The 25,373-nt window shown below is 44.0% G+C and overlaps 1 protein-coding gene across 3 annotated transcripts in view; it reads right to left on the bottom strand.

Moving 5' to 3' along the window:
- Positions 1-9,079: 9,079 nt before the first annotated feature.
- Positions 9,080-25,373, bottom strand: part of TNS2 (tensin 2) — a 175,443-nt gene continuing 159,149 nt past the window's right edge. For all 3 annotated transcript variants that reach the window (XM_044287578.1, XM_044287580.1, XM_044287579.1), the window contains exons 19-29: positions 23,299-24,541; positions 19,702-20,261; positions 19,530-19,616; positions 19,191-19,322; positions 19,017-19,106; positions 16,021-16,098; positions 14,961-15,038; positions 14,503-14,668; positions 14,352-14,420; positions 13,550-13,579; positions 9,080-9,994 (exon numbers count right to left, since the gene is read on the bottom strand). In XM_044287578.1, coding sequence (XP_044143513.1) covers positions 9,853-9,994; positions 13,550-13,579; positions 14,352-14,420; positions 14,503-14,668; positions 14,961-15,038; positions 16,021-16,098; positions 19,017-19,106; positions 19,191-19,322; positions 19,530-19,616; positions 19,702-20,261; positions 23,299-24,541 — 2,675 coding nt within the window. In that variant the 3' untranslated portion in view covers positions 9,080-9,852. The remainder of the gene's footprint in view (positions 9,995-13,549; positions 13,580-14,351; positions 14,421-14,502; positions 14,669-14,960; positions 15,039-16,020; positions 16,099-19,016; positions 19,107-19,190; positions 19,323-19,529; positions 19,617-19,701; positions 20,262-23,298; positions 24,542-25,373) is intronic.

Below are 25,373 nucleotides of genomic sequence, written 5' to 3' on the forward strand. Positions count from 1 at the left end.
TTTGACTGAACGCCGAATCAGGCCTTTTTCCCCATTGACTTGCATTAACGCCGGATCCGGCGACGTGTGTTCAGTCAAACCGGATCCGGCTTTTGCATGTTAAACCTGAAAAATGTGAAAAAAAGGTTAAAGTCCATAAATGGCGGATCCGTTTTTTCCAATGCAGTTTTACATTGTGATCAAAATCCTGATCAGGATTCAAATGTAATCCGTTTTCACACGTTTTTCTGGATCCGGCGGGCAGTTCCGGTGTCGGAATTGAATGCCGGATTTAAACGACGCTAGTGTGAAAGTAGCCTTACCTTTATGACTTCAGCTTTGTATTGCTTATACGGGTAGTGGCCCTAGAAAGCATATGGACATCATAGAGGTAGAGTCTACCGCTTGGGACCCCCTCTATCAGCTGGTAAAATCAGATCCTACCCTGGTTCAAAGCATCCATGCTTTGCACGCTGAGCCATTCATTTGGAGGGCTGCCATATAACACTACATTACCCCTGCAGCTCCAGAGGAAATGTATCTATTCCAATCAGCTTCTTTTATAAAGCACTTGTCTTCATTGCACAATGACTTTAACTGTAAAAGAAATCCATTAATAGGTCGCTTGCAAAAATCATTATCAGTTGGACTGTGATAATCAATTGTAATCTCTGAGAGCCATGCTATTGCTAGCATTGGCAAAGGTGTTATTACCCTATATTGCGACACTTAATTCTGTTAAACCTCCCCCATGCTGACATAACCAGAATATCCCGGTCTGTAAATGGCCAGAGCAGACCAGCTGTCCTGGCATTGACCCCAAATCTGTGGAAGCCCAACAGAAGATGGATGGGATCTTGCCAACCAAAATGCTTCTATACTGTGCTAGATAACACTGCTACAGTACATTCCATATGGACGTTGGTAAAGTCACACTACCCACAGCAGACCAAGTCCTATCCATGAAGAGAACGGCATCCCTGATGCTGACAGGTTTACACTTTGTATTGAAGTGCTGGACACTTTCTGACAGCTGAGACTGGGTAGTCGACAGATTTCTGGACCAGTGACGGCCGTAATATGGGCGATCCGTCACATGTTAGATAATTCGTACAAATGATCCGACCGTCGACATGTGAGACTAAACTGACTGATCAGGGAGATGGTTAAAAAATAGTGTAAGGCTTTCAAACCAATGTTAGGAGACATCCAGCAGGCTGTTCTGGCATATTTTCCAGGATTTGGCCAGACAAAAATTGTGGTGTGCAGCAATATTTGTCATGCCAAATACTGGCATATATGCCAGGGAGCGACCAGATCCCCACCAGTTCCCATTCTAGTCAATGGGGTCTGGTGGGCAGGATGCGCTTACCAACTATAATGGATCCAGAGAACGCTGGTGTGAAGCCAGGCTTAACCAACTAGCAGAAACTGGCAAATAATCAGCTTTAATCGGACAAACTGTGACCTGCGAATGTAGTTTAGGCTAACCATGCTCTCCCAAAAAAAAACAACACCTGAGCGATAACTTTTTGGGGGGGCAGGCAATAGGCTGCTGTTCAGGAACGCTAAAATCGTCAAAATATGCTGTTTTCGTCTACTTTTTTTTTTTTTTGTGTATTGCCAGTTTAAGGGCTCATACACACGACCGTGTGTATTTTGCGGTCCACAAAAAATACAAATGACATCTGTGTGCATGCCGTATTTTGCGGAACGGAATAGAACAGTCCTATCCTTGTCTGTAATGCGGAACGGAAATATGGAAACGGAATGCCCATGAAGTACCTTCTGTTTTTTTTGCGGACCCATTGAAATGAATGGTTCTGCATATGGTCCGCAAAAAAACGGACACAAATGGAAAATATGTTTGTGTGCATGAGCCCTAAGATTCGTTTCCAGAATTGGCAGCCCATGAGCTCTATGAAGCCTCCATGGCACCAGCCCTATGCATTGATGCATAGTGAAGTGCCGTATAGTCTTTACTGACAATCTGAGGGATGGTTTTCCCCATACTATACAAGCAGAAGGACCGGCTGCTCCCATTTACAAACTCATCTCGTAACTGTTAACAAGCGCATTCGTATTTGGGACCATTGTCCAGGTGTATTATTGCTGCTGTTTAGTTGTAGGAAGAATTGAAAAATGTAAAGGATAGTGCATCCATTAATCATGGTGAGCTGCCAATGCTTCAGTTTCCCAAGTCATAATCAATGAATACAGTATGGGGAGGGGTATTGACCAACAGTGGGCGCACATTCATCAGTTTTAGGATGGATGCAGAGTGCAGTAATAAAGCTTTGTATGGGAGCTGTTTATTTAGTTCCAAAATTCTGGATCAGATCTCAACAGGATAATGAATAGAAAACAAAAATGTTCGGGTTTACTGTCTTTAAGGTGTTGTCCGAGGCTTAAATATTCATATATCGGATCAGTTGGAGGCCAGACTTCCAGCCTGGTGCTAATCTGCTGTTTGAAGAGGCTGTGGCACTTGGACATTGCACCCTTTTCATAATATACAGAGCACAGTCCTGTAAATTGTATAGTGGCCGTGCTGGGTATTGCAGTACAATTCCACAGATTTGAATGGGACAGAGCTGTATAAAGATCATGTTACTGATGGACGTGACATCACAGGCCTAGGAAAAGGCCACAACATGGCCCCTTCCAATGGCTGATCGGCGAGGTTAGATATTGATGACCTGCCCTGTGGATATATTATCAATATTTAAAGGGGTATTCCAGTTATGCCCCCCCTACCCCCCACAGGTAAACATCTGCTGGGTTTTTCATGTGCGCAGGCGCTCCATTCATTTCTATGGGAGTTCTGGAGATAGCAGAGTGCTGTGCTCAGCTGTCTCTGGAACACCTATAGAAATGGAGCGGCTGCGTGCAAGCCAACCAGGTGCTCCATTCATTTGAGGAGGGCTGTATGGAATTGATGGGGATCCCAACAGTAGGACCCCCACCAATCTAGTTATGTCCTGTGGAGAACTTAACATAACCAGAATACCCCTTCAAGTCCTGGAGAACCCCTTTAATGGCATCTTGGTTTAGCACTACTATACAAAGGTGTATTTTACATGTCTGAATGCTTCACACGTCTGTGCCTGTGCTCAAATCCGTGAGCAGGTGGTCAGTGGTGCATCCGTGAAGTGTCTGTTTTTTTGCTGTCCGTTTTGCATCCGTGGTTTTCATGGACCCATAGACTATAATGGACGTGAAGGATCGGTGAACATGGACAAAATAGAGCATGCATCCGTGTTCAAAACACTGATGTCTGAATACACACATTAAAATGAATGGGGACGTGTGCTGTCCGTGGAGAACACGTACAGCACACATCTGTGAAACACTGACGGGTGACTGAGGCTTAACACTGGGAAACCTTGGGCAGCAGAAGGTTTTGCACTTACCTGCATAAGTCGTGTCTGTCCAGTTTGTGTTTGGAGTAGGAGGAATTGGTGGAAGTTGGGCGGTTTCCGGTATTCTCAGGTCCTGTTTCCGAGCTCTCTTGTCTGCTGCCTATGCTACTCATTTCTTTTCATACACCTCTGACCATTTTGATTCTGTTACGGTTCAGCCGAATTGCACTAAAACATATCCCAATGTCTGTACATAATCAGTATCCATGTTTATATACATATATTAAAAGACAGATCTCTATTTAACTGGTTGTCTTTGAGTCTGTGCACTTTCCTTAAAGGGCCTCCTTCACGGCACGATCTGAACGGCAGTAATTCACAGACGAACGTGGATGAATAAAACGTCTTGTTTTATTTCTGGTCCATTTTTACATAAGATATACACATTTCCATAAAAGATTTCTCAAGCTTGCATAGAAAATTAAAATATCTGTTTCAATTTCTAATATTATATAAAAGCGCAAGTGCTTTTTGCCAAGTTTATTACATATATATTACATGTGCTATGTATATATTATAAATAGAACATATACTTCTCTATAGAAAGCTTTGGGACATTTTTGGCACTTTAACTTATAGAATAATTGCTCTTAAAGGCGTTGCTTCACTTTTGGATAAACCCTACTTGTTAAAAAGGGTCCATTGACAAAAAGCCAATCACAAAGTCTCCCCTCGGCTGGGACCCCCAGTGATCAGAAGTAATCTGTGGGAAACCTGGTAGGAAGTGTCGCATTTCTCTGCAGTGCCTCCACAGGGGAAATTGAGCATTACATGGTGCTCATTAATATCAACAGGTTCTCCTTGCTGGGGTTTGTTTGCTGTATTTTGCGCTGAAATCCATATGGAGTCTGCCTCCTGTTGATTTCAACTGGAATTCTGCACAGAGATTTTCTTTTTTTTTACAGAGTAGACATGGCCTTTCTTGGTGCAATTTCTACATGAGAACCATGGCGCATATCCGCTCGTGGATCAACTCAATTGAATGGGACTAATCTGCAGTTGGATCTGTGGCACTCAAACAAATCTGCAGCAAAAATCCAAACGGTTTCTTCAGATTTGTCTGATTTTGCAGCAAATGATTGCCGGACATGTGAACGTACCCTAATGCAAGTCAGGTGTCCAGTCTCGTCTAGATATGAAGATCCTCAACAGATGATCCCTCGATAATGGGTTTTGTAAACTGGACATAACATGGAGCCAAGGTCGCATAATATACATCTGATTTACAAACTAAAGGTCCTTTTGCACGGTCGGATTTTCTGCCTGTAACCAGCAATGATCAATAATCTAGTTGATCTGCAATTGTTATCATTTTCATTGGGTGTGAATGAGCAATCGTTAAAGGGGTTGTCCCATGAAAAATATTCTGCAGTTTTCAAACCAGCTCCTGGATATGAATATTTGTAATGGCATGTAATCAAAAATGTATTATAGCCAATAAGTCTGTATAGCATCACCTGCTGTTTATTCTTCTTAAAACTCTGTCCACCTAGCTGAGGTGGACGCACATGTGCAGTTCTATCTTTCAATTGCCTACTGAGCTGATGGGGAGCTGCCGCAGAAAGGATACAGTACATCTCGGAGCTACCAGCTTGATCTAAATCCAGCAGAGCAGTTGGAACAATTAATTGGTAGAGCTTTGGATCCGTGTGGGATACAGAGTTGGTTCTAGCTTTGTCAGAAAGAGATCATCTGTCATGTTCTGCGTGATTTTTTTTTTTTTTTTTTTACATTATTCATGGAATAACCGCTTTCATGCAATGGCTTGTACCCCTCTCTCATTTATGTTACATTATGTTGGCGGCACGTAAGAGGGAGATGTGCCACCAACCAGCCACCATGTTTTTGAATGCATAAGACCTCTTTCACACGAGTGTCATGAATTTGGGCCAGATAAGATGCGGGTGTGTTGCAGGAAAAACATAATGCGTTTTGCACGCGCGTGAGAAAAATTGGCATGTTTGGTACCCAAACCCGACCTTCACAGTAGTTCGAGTTTGGGTTAGGTGTTGTGTAGATTGTATTATTTAGCATTCTGTAATTCTTAATACAGAATGCTTAGTAAAATAGGGCTGGAGGGGTTAAAAATAAATACTTTAACTCCCCTTAATCCACTTGTTCGCGCAGCCCGGCTTCTCTTATGTATTTTTCTTTGCTGTGCAAGAGGAAAAGGACCTGTGGTTATGTCACTGCGCTCATCACATGGTCCGTCACATGATCCATCACCATGGTGATGGATCATGTGATGAGCACAGTGACGTCACCACAGGTCCTTTTACTCCTGCACAGCAAAGAAGACAGAAGAGAAGCTGGGCTGTGCGAACAAGTGGATTATGGTGAGTTAAATTATATTTTTTTTTTATTTTAACCCCTCCAGCCCTATTTTACTAAGCATTCTGTATTAAGAATGCTATTATTTTCCCTTATAACCATGCTATAAGGGAAAATAATAATGATCGGGATCCCGATCATCTAGCAACCATGCGTGAAAATCGCACCGCATCTGCACTTGCTTGCGGATGCTTGCGATTTTCACGCAGCCCCATTCACTTCTATGAAGCCTGCGTTGCGTAAAAAACGCACAAAATACAGCATGCTGCAATTTGTGCGCAATGCACAGGTGATGCGTGTAAATCACTGCTCATGTGCACAGCCCCATAGAAATGAATTGGTCTAGATTTAGTGCGGGTGCAATGCTTTCTCCTCACGCATTGCACCCGCGTGGAAATCTTGCCCGTGTGAAAGAGGCCTAATAGTTTTGATCAGCCCATGATGATCATTTGCTCATTTTTGGTTGTTTGCTGATCTGTTCACATAGACATAGAGAATGATCAGGAATGAGTATTCCATCAGTCAGCTCATGTAAAGACTTGTGTAAGGCTAGGTTCACATCTGTGTTCACTTAATCCAGGAGTATGTTTCAGCAGAGGAGTGGACTACCAGAATTACCGTATCCAGTATAGCCAGACACTGCCGGATCCCCATTGACCATAATGGAATCCGTTGGTTTCTGACATGAATGCTGGTTTTCTGCCAAAACAAATACCGCTGCAGTAGAAATCCAGCTCGCTGGGCACCTGCTGGATCCTATCATAGTGCCAGATGCAATAATTCCAGTATTCCACGCCTCTACCAGATTTACTAAATGCAGATGTGGATGTAACCTAATAGACAAAGTCTATAAAGCCACTGAGACCTGCGATCCCCTTAACAGCAGCCAAACAATCACACTAGATAAAGGGGCATTAGTTGGCTACATGGCAGAACTTCACAAGATCTTGGTCTCCTTTGGTTAACTGGCAGATTATCGAAGTGTCCCTTACACCATATTCCTGTGAGTTGATCTTAGATCTACATTTAACCAGTCCGGACCATCAGCCTGGTTTCATATGCCCTTCTACTGCATGCACTGGTATATGCTGTAGCCAACCTGCTTTTTAGAGAATGTGACAAGTACTTGTAGAGCAAGCATGTCAAACTCAAAGGCTAACATGGGCCAACAAAAAAAAAATTTAAGTTTATGTGGGCCGCATAAAAAAAAAAAAACGCCTGGCCGTGCGGAGGCAAGCGGATCCGTCCAGACTTACAATGGAAGTCAATGGGGACGGATCCGTTTGAAGATGACACCATATGGCTCAATCTTCAAACGGATCCGTCCCCCATTGACTTTCAATGTAAAAGTCTGGACGGATCCGTTCAGGCTACTTTCACAGTTAGAATTTTTTTTACAATATAATGCAGACGGATCCGTTCTGAACGGATCCACCGTCTGCATTATATGAGCGGATCCGTCTCAGACGGATCCGCTCTGAACGCAAGTGTGAAAGTAGCCTTAGGGGCGAGAACCTGGGATCTTTCATCCCTTGTCCTATTCAGCTCTATCAGGGTGAATAGGACTTCACACTGTCCCTGCTGCTCTGTGCCTTGTGCACACCGCATCAGGGATGTTACCATGGCAACCAGGGCTTCTGTAGCGTCCTGGCTGCCATGGTAACTGATCGGAGCCCCAGGCTTACACAGCTGGGGCTCCGATCAGAAGCTGCCACTGCACCACCAATGAGGGGGAGGGGAGAGGGGAGAGGTCCCTGTGGCCACTGCCACCAATGATTTCAATACTGGGGGGGTTGAGAGGGGCTGGCGCACTGCACCACCAATGATAAATTACCCCTTTATACAGGAGGCGGGTACTGGCAGATCAGCAGTTAACCCCTCAGGTGTGGCACCTAAGGGGTTAATTGCCTCTGATTGCAGCTCCCTGTCAGGGGCAGGGTGCCGGCAATGCGATTCTGCTGCCGGCACCCGCCTCCTGTATTGTGTTAAACTTCTTTCACTATCAGGCCACACAGAGCGGCGCCCAGCGATGTCTCAGCACTCACCATTAGTCCTGGGCGCCGCTCGTTCGACTGCAGTGCTCCATTACTGTCTCCTGCTCCACATGCTGCTGATTACTATCGGAGCGATGGGAGGAGACATCAGCTTCACTAGTGGGCGTTCCTTCTTCCTGGCTGTAGCGCTGTCCAATCGCAGCGCAGGCAGTTCCTTCTCCCTGCGCTGCGATTGGACAGCGCTACAGCCAGGAAGAAGGAACGCCCACTAGTGAAGCTGATGTCTCCTCCCATCGCTCCGATAGTAAGCAGCAGGAGAGGAGACAGTAATGGGGCACTGCGGGCGAACGGAGCGGCGCCCAGGACTAATGGTGAGTGCTGGGCGCCGCTCTGTGTGGAAATAGTCCAATCATTGGTGGCGCAGTGCGCCTGTCCCTCCCCCCCCCCCCCCCTCTCCTCTTCTCATTGGTGGCAGCGGCAGCAGCACAGGGGGAGGGAGGACAGCTTCCTTCTCCCCGTGCTGCTGAGAGAACATGAGCGCGCCGATAGCAGCGCGCTCATGTTCAGAAATATTTGCCGGGCCGCAAAGATATTCATTGCGGGCCGCATGTTTGACACCCATGTAGAGGATCGGTGGCATGGGAGTTACTGCACTCTGGGGGGTATGAGGATATAACATCCCACAGTCAAAGGCAGCCCTCCTACACCAATAATGTGAACTCTGTCCAACATCATTGATGAACTGATTTCTGTCTAGTTGGTGTTTAAGAAAGCTTAGAATGGCTACTGAGTAATGCAGAGGTCATCAACCTAATCTGGCCCCAAAACCACTTTCAAATTTAACAGGTATAGGTATTATAAGGGACAAAGTTTACTAAAGATATTACCACCTAGTATTAAAGTGGTATTCAAGCCTGAAGTGTGTTCCTCCTACCCAGTGGCTATGTAATGCAGAATAGGTTGGGGATCAACTACTGGGACCCACAGGAATTGCCAGACGCCTGTGGATAAGTGATAATTACTTATGGCTGCAATAACCCTTTAACTACCAGTTGTATGGTTTTGATCTGGATGTCAATCTTCAGTAATACTATGACATCCAAGGAAGTCAATGGGGCACTGTTGTCTTTAGTACTCCGCCTAGCTGGAGGTCTTACAGCCATATTCCTTGACAATATGGTTTCCAAACTTCGGGTGGTAGGAAATGTGTTCCCAAATAGGCTGCAATAAGGCAACATGTGAACAGAGTAGGTCATGGGTCTCCCTGCCAGCAGCTGACCATAAGTCGTCCCCCAGCATCTTACAATAGAGAGGGGTTCTGTTGGATATCCCTTATACGTATGTTATGAAAGGTCCTGGACGGACTACAGGTTTATATGTACCAGTTACAGTCACAAGTTATAATTCCAATTCTCAGTAATATAAAATGCTTGTCTTGAGATGAAGTAAGAAATAGATAATAAAATAACCTTCCTGGCAACATTGCTTCCCGTGGAGGCGGCGTCCATGGCAGATGCCATAGTGGAGCAGTCCAGTATGCATTATTATGTGACATTTCAATGGTATATGTGTCACCCATAGACTCCCATACCAAAAAAATAAAATAAAAAGTGTACCATACCATATTTTTCTTTATGGACTGAAAAATAATCCCAATCAATAAAAAGAATTGCCTGTGGCCTCACAGAACCACCATCTACGTTACAAATCCTGGTTTTCCTGCTCTGCATCCTTTTTTTCTAGGGTCACTGTCGGTATGGTCACTTTGTAGGTATAGTCCCTCTAGACAAGACCCCACTTCATTCATGTCATGGTAGGAAGAACTAAGCAAGCTTTAGCTTTCGGATATATGAGGGACACCAGTTTTCAATGCTTCACAATAATCCTCACGTTGCTATTACAGTAGAAATACTCAACACAAATTCCCCCTTCACCTCAAACCATATCCATTATACTCTACCATGGCCATCATAGAGTCCTTCACTTTATTGGTGGCGTAGACTATCTGACCATTGATTGTCACATACTCTTCACAGTTCGGTTCTATAGCACATACATCTTTTAGGGAACCACCAGCTGACCTTCTTAAACCATGTCTTCCCCAGTTTTAGTCCCTGCTTTCCCCTTTATCTCCGATGTGTGCCGAGCATGACTTTGGTGATGAAGTTGACGATGGCTGATGCTGGCTGTTCAGGATCTAGCTCTGCGAACAGATGGCAGACGTTCTCCGCCGTGCTTCCTGCTTTCCGAGCCACAAAACCGAACACCCTGTGAAGCAAATAAAAGCAGTGAAGCTTCTCTAATGGCAAGGTTTATGGGGTTTGGTCAGGTTAATTCCTCCTGTGTGATCCAGAAGAAGGTGTGGGGTTTTTAGATATGTTACTATGCACTAGTTACTAATTATAAGTTACTGATGCGTTTCATGGCTATATAAAACCTGAGATCCTTTATATGTCCATGGAACACCTTAGTGTCTTGTAATCTTATAATTTACAGTATACAATACTTTATACCTTGAAATAGACGTCATTTATTAACACGAAGCACCCCCTTCTTAAAGAGGCGGTGTAGTTTCTGCAGACAATGAGGCAATATTCTTAATAAAACATACCTGGGGAGATTTATCAAACTGGTGTAACGGAAAACTGGCTTAGTTGCCCATAGCAACCAATCAGATTCCACCTTTAATTTTCCAGAGGAGCTCTGAAAAATGAAAGGCTGAATCTGATTGGTTGCTATGGGTTTTTCCTTTAGTCTTCTTGTAGACAAGCAAGTTCCCCGGATTTGCAGTGTGAGTATGCGGCAGATCCCGTCCTGACCTCCCAGCGCTGACCGGGGCGCATAGCATTATATTGTTTTATGAAGCTATGTAACCCTTACAGTTCTGGAATGTATTGAATAACACTGGCAGCATTAGGTCAGTGTTATCCAGTACATTCCAGACCTCTAAGGCCCCTTTCACACGGGCGAGTTTTCCGTGCGGGTGCGATGCGTGCGGTGAACGTATTGCACCCGCACTGAATCCTGACCCATTCATTTCTATGGGGCTGTGCACATGAGCGGTGATTTTCACGCATCACTTGTGCGTTGAGTGAAAATCGCAGCATGCTCTATATTGTCCGATTTTCACGCGATGCAGGCCCCATAGAAGTGAATGGGAAGCGTGAAAATCGCATAGCATCTGCAAGCAAGTACGGATGCGGTGCGATTTTCACGCACGGTTGCTAGGAGACTATCGGGATGGAGACCCGATCATTATTATTTTCCCTTATAACATGGTTATAAGGGAAAAGAATAGCATTCTGAATACAGAATGCATAGTACAATAGGGCTGGAGGGGTTAAAAAAATAATAATAATTTAACTCACCTTAGTCCACTTGATCGTGAAGCCCGGCATCTCCTTGTGTCTCCTCTGCTGAACAGGACCTGGGGTGAGCATTAAATAGAGGTTAAGGACCTTTGATGACGTCACTCCGGTCATCACATGGTCTTTTACCATGGTGAATCACCATTGTAAAAGATCATGTGACGTACCATGTGATGACCGGAGTGATGTCATCAAAGGTCCTTAACCTCTATTTAATGCTCACCCCAGGTCCTGTTCAGCAGAGGAGACACAAGGAGATGCCGGGCTTCGCGATCAAGTGGACTAAGGTGAGTTAAATTTTTATTTTTTTAACCCCTCTAGCGCTGTTTTACTATGCATTCTGTATTCAGAATGCTATTATTTTCCCTTATAACCATGTTATAAGGGAAAATAATACAATCTACAGAACATCAATCCCAAGCCCGAACTTCTGTGAAGAAGTTCGGGTTTGGGTACCAAACATGCGCGATTTTTCTCACGCGAGTGCAACGCATGACAATGTTTTGCACACGCGCGGAAAAATCGCGCATTTTCCTGCAACGCACCCGCCTCTTATCCGGGCAAAAAAAATCTGACGCCCGTGTGAAAGAGGCCTAAGAGTTATATAGCATCATAAATCATTATAATGCTTTCCGACCCCGGCAGTGCTGGGAGTTCAGGACAGGAGCTGTCTGAGACTCAGGCTGCGAGTCCGGAGTGTGGAACTCACTCCTCTGAAAGGGGCCTTATACCAGATTTCTGCCGAACAGACTAGAATTGACAGACTAGAATTGAGCTGCTGTACTGGAACTAGGCAGCAGAACTGCAGAGCTCTGTCTGCTGTGGAGTGGCCATGCCTGGGTACTACATTTACTTGAATGAGAGCAGCACTGCAGTCACAACCAGGGGTGGACAGGCCATAGACCCTACAGGGACATTTCCCAGTGGGCCAATGCACAAGGAGACATCCAAGGCCTCCTTATGGCCGCTGGTTGGGTACCTAGCTATCTGATGCTCCCAGCATTAAAGGGGTTGTCTCAATAGCATTTATTATGTAGATAAAGTTAATACAAGGCACTTCATAATGTATTGTGATTGTCCGTATTGCCTCCTTTGCTGGCTGAATTTAATTTTCCATCACATTATACACTGCTCGTTTCCATGGTTACAACCACCCTGCAATCCATCGGTGGTGGCCGTCCTTGCACACTACAGGAAAAAGCACCAGCCTATGTGAGCTCCCACAGTCCCAGCCACCAGAGAAGGTGGTGCATTTTTTTTTTAGCACTGATAGGGTAGTTGTAACCATGGAAGCAAGCAGTGTATAATGTGATGGAAAAATGAATCAAGCCAGCAAAGGAGGCAATATGGACAATCACAATACATTAGTAAGTGCCTTGTATTAACGTTCTCTACAAGATAAATGCCACTTGCTAAAGTGACACAACCCCTTTAATCAATGTTAGGAGCATCAGATACTCATGCACCCGGCTGGCAAAGAAAAGTGCCCTTCTGAATTCAACTGTATCAGTGTCCTCAGGACGGTGATAGAGCTGAAAGCTGCAGCAGTATTTTGTGCTGCACTATAGTATCGTTGGCCCTGTATACTCATATTGGATCTGCCTTCTGTTAATTTGGACCCACCTACATGTTTATTATTTTTTTTTTTTTTCAGGGCCTCTTTACATTCCTAGTCCGCCCCCAAGCGCAGCCACTACCACTACCCAGTGGGTGGCGCTGTGTAGATCCACTATCTGGTTCCGGTACTGCAGCTAGTAAAAACACCTGATTGTTGGGGTGTCAAGGAGGAAATGGCAGACTGGGTGCACTATAAGACTATCAAAAAATAAAGCAAACAAATTCACCTATACCAGGGATGCTCAACCTGCGGCCCTCCAGCTATGGTAAATCTATGACTCCCACCATGCCCTGCTGTAAGCTGATAGCTGTAGGCTGTTCAGGCATGCTGGGAGTTGTAGTTTTGCAACAGCTGGAGGGCCGCAGGTTGAGCATACCTGACCTATACTGTGTCCCTCCAGTGTTACTCTCCATCCTAATTCACCCTGTGTGTATTTAATGCTTTATGGTGTAGTACTCCTTTAAATTTAGTACTCCTTTAAGTAATTTTACATATGCCTATAGAATGTCTTCTTTTTAGTGGTGTGTATTCATGACAACGGTCCTAATATTATTGTATATGACATCACCAAAAATGTAAATCTGGCTGAAAAAGTGAAAATCTTGGCCAGTGTAATAATGTGCACCAGTCCCTATGAAGTCACTTGGATCAGGGGTGTAGCGGACTGTGGAGGAACCCTGTATGTTTCATGGCTTTGCTGCATGTCTGAATGAGCCTTTAGGGCTTCTGACTGTGGTCAGATGCAATGTTCTCTCTGAAATCAATAGAGCAGCAACAGAGAGCAAGGAGCATGAACGTCTTTTACTATGAACTACCCCCCTCCCCGATTATACATACTTTGAGGTTGTCTTGTCTGGATTGGTCCACCTGTAATACAATTTGACAAAAAAATCAAATAAAAAATAAACCCAAAATGTCAAAGTATGTGTGTCGGGCACAGGCAGGAGCCCACTCCGCTCCCCTAATCCTGGCATAGCACATTATTACACTTGTTACAGGGTACCCATGTACTATGCCAGCATTTAGCCGACCTCAGGGGGCACAGGCAAGAGCAGCAATGTGTGTTCCTGCCTATACTCTGTTCTCTGCGGCCCCATTAATTCAATGCAGAGTCCGTACTCTGTGCACTGCTGAGAAGTCAGCGATGTGCAAGAATAGTGAATTTAAAGCGTGATTGAAATTGCAATTTTAGGTGAAAATTTATTTTGTAAAAAGTCAAAATCAATTAATGTATACTAAATAAAATTATTTTTAGGGCATTTGGGACATTTAAAAAAAAAAAATTTGAATAAAAGTTTAGTTACTCTTTAAAGCTAGAAGTTAAGAATGAGTTGCCAGTAGTCTGCAATAAAGGTCCTGATGGGTGTTAAGTTGGGAGTGTGTCCTTGCACGGATTGCATAGTGTCAGACTGGGTAGGGACACACTCCTAACACCCATCAGGACCTTTAATGCAGACTGCTGGAAATTCATTCTTAACTTCTAGCATTAATAACAGAAGAATGGCATGTAGAGTTATAAGAATAGATGCTCCAGGATTGTTACTACATGGGGAATGAATGTAGTAACTAAAACTGACATGGCAGGAGAGGTGACAGGTAGTAGACATTAATAGTAGAGAATTAGGGTAAGGACTGGTACCTGCGGTCCTGTGGGTCAGCGCTGCAGTACGTTACACTGGAAACAGGATAATGGCGTCTGAAGAACAGTCTATAAAACATAACCAAACCCATATTACATCAATGCGTGGACCTAGCTGCACAGACAAAAGCAATCACTTGCCCAAACTTACTTGCGCTGGCTGTCGGTCAGTGTGATACCTTGGTCAGACACCTTGAAATGGACGGTAGTTGCAGTAGACCTTGGAGGAGTTAAGATGGCACTGGAGGCCCTAGAAATAGCCTGGGGGCCTGTAAGAGATTCTGTATCCACAGAGCCAAGGTAGAGGACACTGCAGGCTGGAGGTGGAGAAAACGGAAAGACAACATCTATGACACTAACATACATAACATATTTCTCAGTATCTTAGTTGGCAGAGTAAAGGTGTTAAGTAGAACTGGCTTAGTTGCCCATAGCAACCAATCAGATTCCACCTTTCTTTTTTCAGAGCTCCTTTGGAAAATGTAAGATGGAATCTGAATGGTTGCTATGGGCAACTTAACCATTTTTCCTTTACAGCAGTTTGATAAATCTCCCCCATAGTTTTCTGATCATTCTACGTCTACAGGCTGTTGTCAGCGGCATACACACCGGCTCCTTGTCGCAGTAAGTCGGCTGCTGTGCTCATATTTGTGGGAACGACAACCTCTGTACTCTGCTCGGCCAGATCTATACATGAGAGAGAAGACACAGGCATAGTTTACACAGAGCCAGCACAATACAATGTCATCATTTTCATATTTAACGACTATCCATAAAAAATATGACATTTCACAAAGTGGATCTGTTAACCTCCTTCTTCTAGGGAGAGACATCACCGCTTACATGTACAAGGCCAAAAGCCTGAAGGATGAGTCTCACCGCATTTATTCCCCTGATGTCAAGAGTCCATGCAGTGTTGTTCTACAGACAGGGGTGCACCACCAATGAGGCCAGGTGAGGCGATCGCCTCAGGCGGCACAAGGTGGGGGCAGCCAAAGGGCCATGGGCTGAAGGGAAGGGGTTAGGTTAAGAAATTGGCATTGGGGAGGGAGGGGCGCTGTTTCAGTTTTCACCTCAGGCAGCAGAAAGGCTAGGTGCACCCCTGCCTACAGACCCTGTTTGGCGCTCTCTAAATACACTAGCAGCCTCTGGCGCTCCAGCTGTGTTGAGACTACAACTCCCGGCATGCACACTTGCTTGGCTGTTCTTAGAACTCCCATAGAAATGAATGGAGCATGCTGGGAATTGTAGTTTCACAGCAGCTGGAGTGCTGGAGGTTGCTGACCCCTGGTCTACACCCTCTTGGTTTGTGTAACATTTGGGGACATCAATGTATTTCACGGCGCATAACATAATTCAGAGCAGAGTCTCAGTAGTGCAGCTTCCAGTTTGAGGCCTGAAACTTCTGCTCTGTAAATTACTGTATCTAAGCACAGAAGTAGCTTTGTCCCATCCTCTATAACCCACATATAAATGAGCAAGGACTAATTGAAAAATGATTTTTAGCCCAAAATAAGAAAAAAAAACTATCATAAAAATAAACTGCCTCTGAAGGCGTACATAGCCTTTAAGGTCAGAGGCACCCGACAATGAATAAAGGAAGTACAAGCAAATCAGAATAGGTTGTTATGGTTGTAGAGATGAGATGCAGGACTAAACAGCAACTTACCTTTTTCAGGAACGCGAAGCCTACAGGGCAGAGACAGAGGAGTGACTGCGTGCTGAGACACCAGGGCTGATAGGCTTCCTAACCACAGAACAAAAAGAAACCATTGAAATCAAAAGCTGATCATACATGAGATACTGGGGTAACAATAATTAAGCCAAGAGATAAAACCACATTTATCTGGGCAAAAACTGTTATTTCACAGAAGAAGATAAGTGTCTTCAGACATGCAATTCCACAAGATCCAGAAAGAGACTGGTATTCTATGGAAAGCGGAGGAATCATTGTCTTTAAGGGTTTGTTCCACAATTAAATATTATTTTACTCTGTTATATCACACAAAACATAAAACTTTTCAATTGGATTTATATTTTATTTTTAAAGTGCTTTTATCTCTAGATATTGGTTACATACTTGTTATGGCGCCCCCTGCTGTTCTTTTTATTTCCTTTCAGAACATCCACTTGATGTAAGTAGAAGCCGAACTGATTCTTACTGACTGCCTGCCCAATAGCAAGAATTGCTACGCCACTGTGTACAAGGGGATTGGAGTAATAGGGCTGAGCTACTGAGCATGTGTGACCACAAGCATTGACTCATTAGATGGACTTTCTGCAAGGGAATCAAACAACCACCAGAGGGCACCATAACAAGTATTTTTACAGCATAAACTAGCATTTCTTTTCCTTTTTACTGATTCCAGTTGTAAAACTAATAAATGTTGTGTGAGCAAACTGAGAAATGTAATCTTTAATTGTGGGACAACCCCTTTAAGCAAAATAATACAATCATTCCCCTTATTTTAGGAGTTAGGTTTTGCAGCCACCACATCAATCGAATAACAGCCAGCTATGTCTCCCGACCCCTCCATAAACCTGCACCCTCAGGAAGCACGTATATCTATTCCAATAGGGAATAAGATGCTGCTAGACCCCAAGATCACTGGTCGGACATATAAAAATTGGCATCTTCTGTCTCATCTGTCTTTTAGACAGCAGTTCCTGCTATATGCTTCTGCAATATCAATGACCAGCTTTACCAGTCCTAGCCATTACGTTTTTTTTTAAGTCTTTAGACACAATCCTAAATGGTACCCAACTCTAGACACTGTGACTATCACCATTACTGGCTGATCATATTCATGATGAGGACTGATCTGGTTCTACTTTATAAGGCTGGATTCGCACATAACATGTTTCACATGTTTATGGTGGTATTTTTCCCACATCATTTTCTTTTTTTTTTCAAGAACTATAAAAATGGCTGACGAAAACTATGAATAACTACAAAGCAACATACCGGATTTCACTATATGATATGGGACTAAAGATTATTTTGTCTGGAGCCGTAGTTCCCACCATTAAGCTAACAAAACCACAGAAAATTTCATCAAGCCACAAAACCTGGGATGGAGAAGGAAAAAGCAGTGCAGCCCACGCAGATATGGCCGAGAAATCCATGCCAGGCAGGAAATCTCCACAGCCCAAAGAATTATGCCCGGACAGCCCCTAACACACCACTGAGACACAGAATCACTCATTCATGGTTCCAGGCAGTCAAGACAGATTAACCAGCTCAAAGAAACCTCAAAAGAATAAATCAGGGGATGGAATAAGAGGATAAAGCACACTGCAGAACATGATGCTCGGAGGAAGCCCTTGTGTAGAAGTAGATTACAAGAGGAGACAAATAGTGAAAGGGTTTTGTTCGTTTTCAGTTGTTATCACTCAAAGAAAATATGGTGGCATCTTGCACAGGGATTTCAGTCAGGGATTACATGACAGGAAGTCTATTCCTTATGAACAGATTTGCACTTCAGCCAAAATATTGGAAATGGCCATAAGACAACAGTCCCTTTAGGAATTAAGATGTATTGCTAGTCCAGGTCTCCTAAAAGATAACCACAGCCATCATCTACTGACTACTAAGATCATTTTCTATAGCTAAAGCATCAAACCTAGGCAGACATAGATTTGGAGGTCACTTACAAATCTAAAAAGTCTTAAGGTGACCACAGACATATTAACTGAATATCGGCCAAAATTGCTGATTTTACCGCAACTGGTCAACCATAATGTTTATGATGGTGTACTCACTCACTCCTGTTTGGTCTCAAGGGAGATAAGCTATTCACTCTCCTCTCCCTACTAAAGACATGCACATGCTCGGCCAAGTCAAGAGGAATAGCTGTTGGCTGACAGCTACCTAAACTGCATGGCCATACACTTGTTTGGATAACAGCTATTCCTTCTAACCTCCCACTCACATACATATGTAGAATAGGAAGGAGGAATAAGCTGTTACCAGAACCTCTTACGGCAGCTTATCTCCCCTTGAAAACAAAAGGATGGGGCATGTTGAAATCAGACATGCCCAATCATTCCTAAGATTTGCAGAGGGAGAGCTGGGAGTCCCTCCTAAACATCAGATGGTCGGCCTGGTCCCCCAAAATCAGTTGAGGTGAAAATAAATATATTAAAATAAAAATAAGTGCTCAGTAACTGAATAAAGAGACACTTCCTTCTAGTTCAGCCCTGCTCTTGGATTGGCCACTGCTGTTCATGTGAGCAGTGCTGGCCAACCCAAAGGCAACAGGAAATGTCTTAGCCTATGAAATGCGTAGTGTACACCAGGCAGTCTGAGAAGAGGTGTGGCCATCTTGGATGACAGAAGGGGAGCCCAGAAATTTGCGTACAGCTAAAAAGATGAAAAGGGGGTCACCGGGGAAGCATTCTATTCATTCCCCAGTTCACGTGAATTTTTTTCTTGAACCGGAGAGTCGCCTTAAAGCATTAGTACCTAAAAGATTTTCATATGATTTTAGCCTTTAAAGAGAATTTTTCTCCTTAAAATTTAACCAGCAAGATAAAACATGCTGTTTGATCTGGCGTGTTCCCCAATTAATAAGACATAATTAAGTACTGCATGAAAGCTAACATACTGTAGATATGTGGTCTGTGCCAAAACCAAGGAAAGAGGCAAATCAGTTTCTAACTTACCAAAGTGGGGTTCTATAGGGGAGCCTTTAATTTTCACTCCTTTAGGCCCTGTCTCTATGAGAAAGTGACGGACCAACTGCTCTGAGGGATCTGCAGACGGGAATATCTTCAGGTTACAGACAATTTACAGTAAATATGGAAGACAGCGTCAAACATGTTAAACCAATGCATCACCTTTACATGGCTGCGTCATTGCATTCGGAGGTGGGCTGGAAACTTTCAGAGCCAAACCATATGCCCCACGAAAAGAGTTGCTGTCCCGAATCAGGAAGGAGCCTGGTTCTGCACTTCTTAAAAGGGCGATGGCTGGAAAAGTAATACAAGAAGACAATGCTGGGTAAGTAAAGGTCATAAGAATTGGAAGGACCAAAGATATCCATTTGGTTGATACAGATTAGTGTGGTTCAAGGGCCATAAGAGGTGGTTAACAGCATGTCCATGCAATGACCACCACTTTGAAGGCACAATGTAACAAAAAATACAGCACACTGTATATCCTGGACTGCTCATTACCTTGCTCCCTGGAGATATTTGGCTTATACCAAAATCGTGAAGAGTCCTGCACAAAGTTGGAGGCCGGAGGAATATCCAGTTGTACATCTAAATTTTGGTTTAAAGAAAAAAAGGTCACTTTCCAATGCAAAAAGTATAAGATCTAGACTGATAGCAGTACACATATACTAACCTTTGACTGCAGAGGGGGATTTATCCACCTGATGCTCACTTGATCTCCCAAGGGTGCCTGTCTTGTCCACTGCAGTTGGAGCGTGGCACTTTTCAGGTAAAGTAGGTGGCTGGGCATTTGGAGGGCATGGGCTGCTGGAATAATACGCAGTACTGATGGGAAATAATGGGGTGGGAGAAGGAGACAGAAGCTCAGATTGACTTCCGATTGGTGACAGCGGAGGACTGGTTGTAACTCCAGCTCCGTGGCAGGTGATTGGAGTCTCAGGCAGGGACATGGTAATGCTCCTTTTCTGTGGAGTAACAGGATTTAACATTGGGGGCAGATGTGGAGGGCAGGTAGCTTCGGTGGGTTCACTGTATTGGACAGCTTGGGGACTTGTCTCAGTAGGGACTGGTGCAGGATTGAATGATGACTGTCCCTTAGCTTCTTCTTCTATTGTCCTTGTGGTAGGATGTACAGGCATTTGTGGGGAAACTTTTGATACCCAGGGTGGGGAGGCAGAATGTGAAGACATTCCCTCAGGATTGGTTGAAGTGAGATTTACATTGGATTCCGCCCTGTAATATACAAGATTTTTTTAAAGCACCGTTCTTGTGGAGCAGATCGGGAGCCCAAACTAAGGACCCCACAGTTACTGGTCACTATAGAGTCCTGCTACATGATCTACATGAAGCCACTGGAATAGCAGCTTCCATTTATAAGAGAAACCTCAATCCTATGCCAGGCCTGTTGTACGACAGATACTTATAGTGTCCATTGCATCCCACTGACTTGCAATGGTGCCTAGGAGAGTCTACCATGGTGTCCAGTGTCTTGACAGCAAAGGTAGTTCTTCATGCTGTGCTTTTTAAACTGTAAAAAGTGGTAAAATGGCTGGCCACACGACCCTCCATCAGCAGCTATCTCATGGACAGGATTTCTAGGCAGAGAGCACAGAAGATCTGTCCAACAAGGCTGCTTATGAAATATAGCAAACGGACCAAAATATCAACAAAGGCTAGTAAGTGCCATATAATCACCTTACATACACATGGGTCAACCCCTTTAAATCTGACAGAATGGAAGCTCTGATGCAACTGTAAGCAAATGTTTATTGGCCAGAGAACCCCATTTACTGCTGCAACCTTGTCGCACTCTGTTTTAGCTTGGAGTAGGGTTCCCGCCCCAAATATGCATAAATACAAAGACTCCAGCGTAATTTGAATAAGCTTGATTTCTTTTTATTGAGTAGATATTGCGGCTTTAATGTTACGTTTTGGCCTACTGGCCTTCTTCAGACTGCCGTAAATATAAGATATAGACGGCCGATACTATGATGTACCTATATTATTCTCCTTAAATAATACATTCTACCTAAGGTGATGGGAACGTGATGTGTTGATAACCAGTTGAACTCATTGCGGTACCATGACTATCAAGTTTGAAAGGACTGATCTACGATATGAATTAATTTCTGTAATGATGACCACTCAGGAACATGATATGGGGTCTCTTGCTTTGGAGATCTCCCCTTTTATTGTGACTAATTGATTTGTTGAGATGAATTGAATCTTGAACAATATATGAAATGTATCTAGATGGAATTTTATGATATGTATATACTTTTGTATATCAAACTATGATTTACATGTTCACTTTATGTAATGTATACTAAAATGATATATCTTATATTTACGGCAGTCTGAAGAAGGCCAGTAGGCCGAAACGTAACATTAAAGCCGCAATATCTACTCAATAAAAAGAAATCAATCTTAATCAAATTACGCTGGAGTCTTTGTATTTATGCATTTACTGCTGCAGTAATGTAGACACATAAGATGAAAGTCTGCCCAAACAGCTGATTTCATGGGATTGTTCATGTGTATGGTAATGTCCCAACACCAAAGAAGGATCAGGGATGTCCGATTTCAATGGACACGTGACCTTGAGGTTCCCATGACAGCATCAACTCTTCCATGTATAAACTTTCCATCATGTGAGCTCATGTGTTATGACTATGTTCTTATGAGTACAGGTCAAATAACAGGATGCTGATGAAGAGTTAGTCAACTGATGTTACCATAGCAACCCCAGACTGGGCACAATATTTACAATGCCGCAACTGGGAGGGGAGCAACCCCAGAGCGGGCACAATTACACTGCTGCACCAGTGAAGGGAGCAACCCCAGGGCGGGCACAATATTTACATTGACTCACCAGGGAGGGGAAGACAGTTCATCTTTTATGCTACATTTTTTTAAGTATAATTTCCATATAATATGGAATTCATTTACCACCACTACCCGCTAGAGGGAAAAATGAAATGTTGTATGGCATCAGAGTCTATTTCAATGGCCAAATAAAGGCTGTTCTATTGCTTGTCTCTTAGGTCAAGCAGCATTGTTGGCCCTCTCATTATTCTCTTTCTCCATGGTCTTCAAGTGAACCGTTTCATGTCCTTATGCTTTACTGTATATACTATATACAGATTTCATTTGGACAAAACATTGAATAACTTTGTAAATATGTTTCGTTGCTTATCTGAGTTATTGAATTATAGTCTAGAATTCTATGCATAACTCTCCTGGTTGGAAACTAGCTAGCTTGCTGATAGTTACAGCATTTACGGCACAGATGAGCTCGTTCGGTGCATTCACACGGGCAATTGTGTTGCAGAAATTTCTCCAACTTCAGCTCCAGTTATTTGAATGGAGTTGCTTTGGCGGCAAGCATGAGGATTCTGCAAACTCCACTCAGGTAAATGGAACCGTTTTTCAGTTGCAGAAATTTTCTACACCAAAATGTGAAGGCCCCTTATAATGCGGGTAAAGAATTATTTTTTCATATACTGTATCAGATTACTGTGCGCTGCTTCTGTAAAGACTGCATCTTCCAGAATGTTAATCACCGCAGCAGTGCAAACACTGAGACAGCAGGAAATCCTGGACAATGTCAGCTCTGAAGCCTGCAGAATGGTGAATGCAGCCCTAAACTTTAACAAGATTAATGCAACATTAAGGGTACCACCACATGGCACGGCCGCGCTGTGGTTGAGTACTGCACAGCTGTACATACCGTAGCAGGCTTTAATTAAATTAATGAAGACAGCACTGTTTAGTCAATCTGCATTTTGGATAATGGCCGTGGAGCCATTAACAATGAAGGTGCCATGCATCCACTAACAATGCAGACCAACTAAACTGTGCAGTCTTCATTAGTTTAATCAGAGCCCGCTGTTGCCCAATGCCCATGTGGCCACACTGTGCCCAACTGCAGCACACCCACGACATGACCGCCCTAAAGGGCTCATCCAGGATTAAAAAAATACCTAAAACTGTGAATGTGATAAAATATAACAAAAATAACCAGTTCTCGCCTGAAATTAGTCTAGCAGAACAATTGGTGCAATGAATGGGGAGATCTCTGAATCCATGTGAGGTACAGGGCTGGTTCTAGCTTTGGTAGAAAGAGATTGACATGTACTACTGTATATGTTAGATTTTTTGCAGCAATCATGGCATAACCCCTCAAAATTTTTGGAATTTTTGACAATTCGTTTAATACAAAACACAATATATCAGTGTGGTTAGCACTTCCATATGTCAATAAGCTCACCTGTCTGCGCTGCCGGCGCTGGATGGATGTGTAGACTGACTCTGTGCTTGCACCAGCTGGTTGTTTGGAGCTGGCTGACTCTGATGACAAGGATTTCTGAATGTCTGTAGGGTGGCGTTTTGTATGTGCACAGCATTGTGCAGTTGGGGGCCCTGCTTATGAACAGGACTATGTAACGTTAGAGAAGGCATCTGGGTGCGCACTGTGCTGGGGGCATGCACAGTGGTGTCTGGAGGCACATGTTGATCCTGAGTTTGCACAGTGCCATTTGTAGGAATACATGGAGTGCTTGTGCAGATAGGACCTTGCTGATTTAATGAAGTCTGCTTTGGCTTATTTGCCTGTGCAAATCCACCTTGTGTGCGTACAACACTGGTTGCCTGAGCCACAGAGTTGTTTGTGTGCACAGGCGAATGGGCTGGTGAGAACTGTGTGTGCGCAGCAGGTTGGGCTTGGGTTCCAGGGCTTTGAGAGGTTAAAGGAGAATGTGGACCTGAACCCAGTACCTGCCCATTACTGGGTGCTGTGACTTCACTGTGTGAGCGTACTGGTGAACTGAAGCTCTGCGTGTGCGCAACCTTACGCGTCTGTACACTTTGCTCCTGTGGTACTGCATTGTCAGGCAATTGCAATGATGTGTTCTGCGCGTGTTCCAGATTGGGGGACTGCACAGGACTATGTTTTGGCCCATAGCCATTTGTTTGTGTCACAGGATTTTGAGGGTGCACTGGACTGACGCTGACTTGACTGTGAAAATGCACATGTGCACGGGGAGGGCTCTGCTTCTGCGTGCCCGAGCTCTGCCTCTGAATAGTGCTTTGCTGTACAGGCGGACTCTTTGGTTGTGTTCCATGGTCGGCTTGTATCAATGGTCTATGTGTTGGTGACGTTGAAGGAATATGGGTTTGCACAGCTGTATTTTGCATGTGGATAAGATTAGGTTGTGTTTGCAGTGGCTGACAATATGGGTTTATGGGGGTGCTGGCATGTAAAGGACTCTGTGGGTACACAAAGGCATCAGCTGGCACAGTGCTGTGTCCCTGTAATGAACTTTGTGTATGAGGATTCGTGTTGGGTCCTGAACTTTGGATGCTTGTTGGGGAGCTGGTGTGAAGTGGGCTGTGCACATGAACGGTGGGGTTAGCGTGTGCTGTAACTGAGCCGCTGGCAGCAGGCGCTGCCCCTCTTGGGTTCTGCTGCTGAAATGATGGGGTGTCTCTTGGCACGCCATGGTCAGGGACATCTGCAAGAACAAAGAACATAGGGTACATTTTAGTCTTATTATTATTTGCCCAAATCTTTCACCAGTCCACGGGCTGTGTCTGGTATTGCAGATCAATTCCACTGAAGTGAATTGGTCTGAGCTGTAATACCACAGACAAACTGTGGATAAGTGTGGCGCTGTTTATAGAATGCGGTCACGCTTTTCTAATCTTGTACAAGCCCTGGGTTTACAATATATGTTGATATGACCACCCTGTAGATAACAGACCTTGGTATTTACTAGTTACATTTTAAAGGGGCTATCCCATGAAAAGTGTTTATCATCTAACCACAAGATGGGTGATAAATGTGGGATTGCTGTGGGCTTGACCACTGGGACTCACAGAGTTCCCAAGAATGGAAGGTCCTCAAGTCTTGCAGGAAGTGGTCGTATGCATGTCGGCTCACAGCTTTACTTCTGTGGGACTGAGTGCTGTCACTCCAAAAGAAGTTAGTGAAGTGATGGATAGACAAGCAAACTATTGCTCTATGCAGAGATGGGGCACAGAGACCCTCCATTCTTGGGATCTCTGTGGACTACCAGTGGTCCTGAGAATGTAGCTTCTCAACGTGGATAGGTTATAAATACTGTTTAAAGGATAACCCCTTTAAAGGGGCTCTCTGGGATTTACATATTGATGTATTATCCTCAGGATAGGTCATTAATATGAGGTCAGTAGGGGTCCGACTCCTGGTACCCCTGCAATCAACTGATTGAGGGGGCTGTGGCGCTCACAGATTGCCAAGCACTGTGCAGTACACTGTATAGCGGCTGTGCTTAGTATTGCAGCTCAGCTCCATTTATGTGAAAG

The sequence above is a fragment of the Bufo gargarizans genome, chromosome 3, assembly GCF_014858855.1.
Source record: "Bufo gargarizans isolate SCDJY-AF-19 chromosome 3, ASM1485885v1, whole genome shotgun sequence".
In the NCBI taxonomy this organism is placed as follows: domain Eukaryota; kingdom Metazoa; phylum Chordata; class Amphibia; order Anura; family Bufonidae; genus Bufo; species Bufo gargarizans.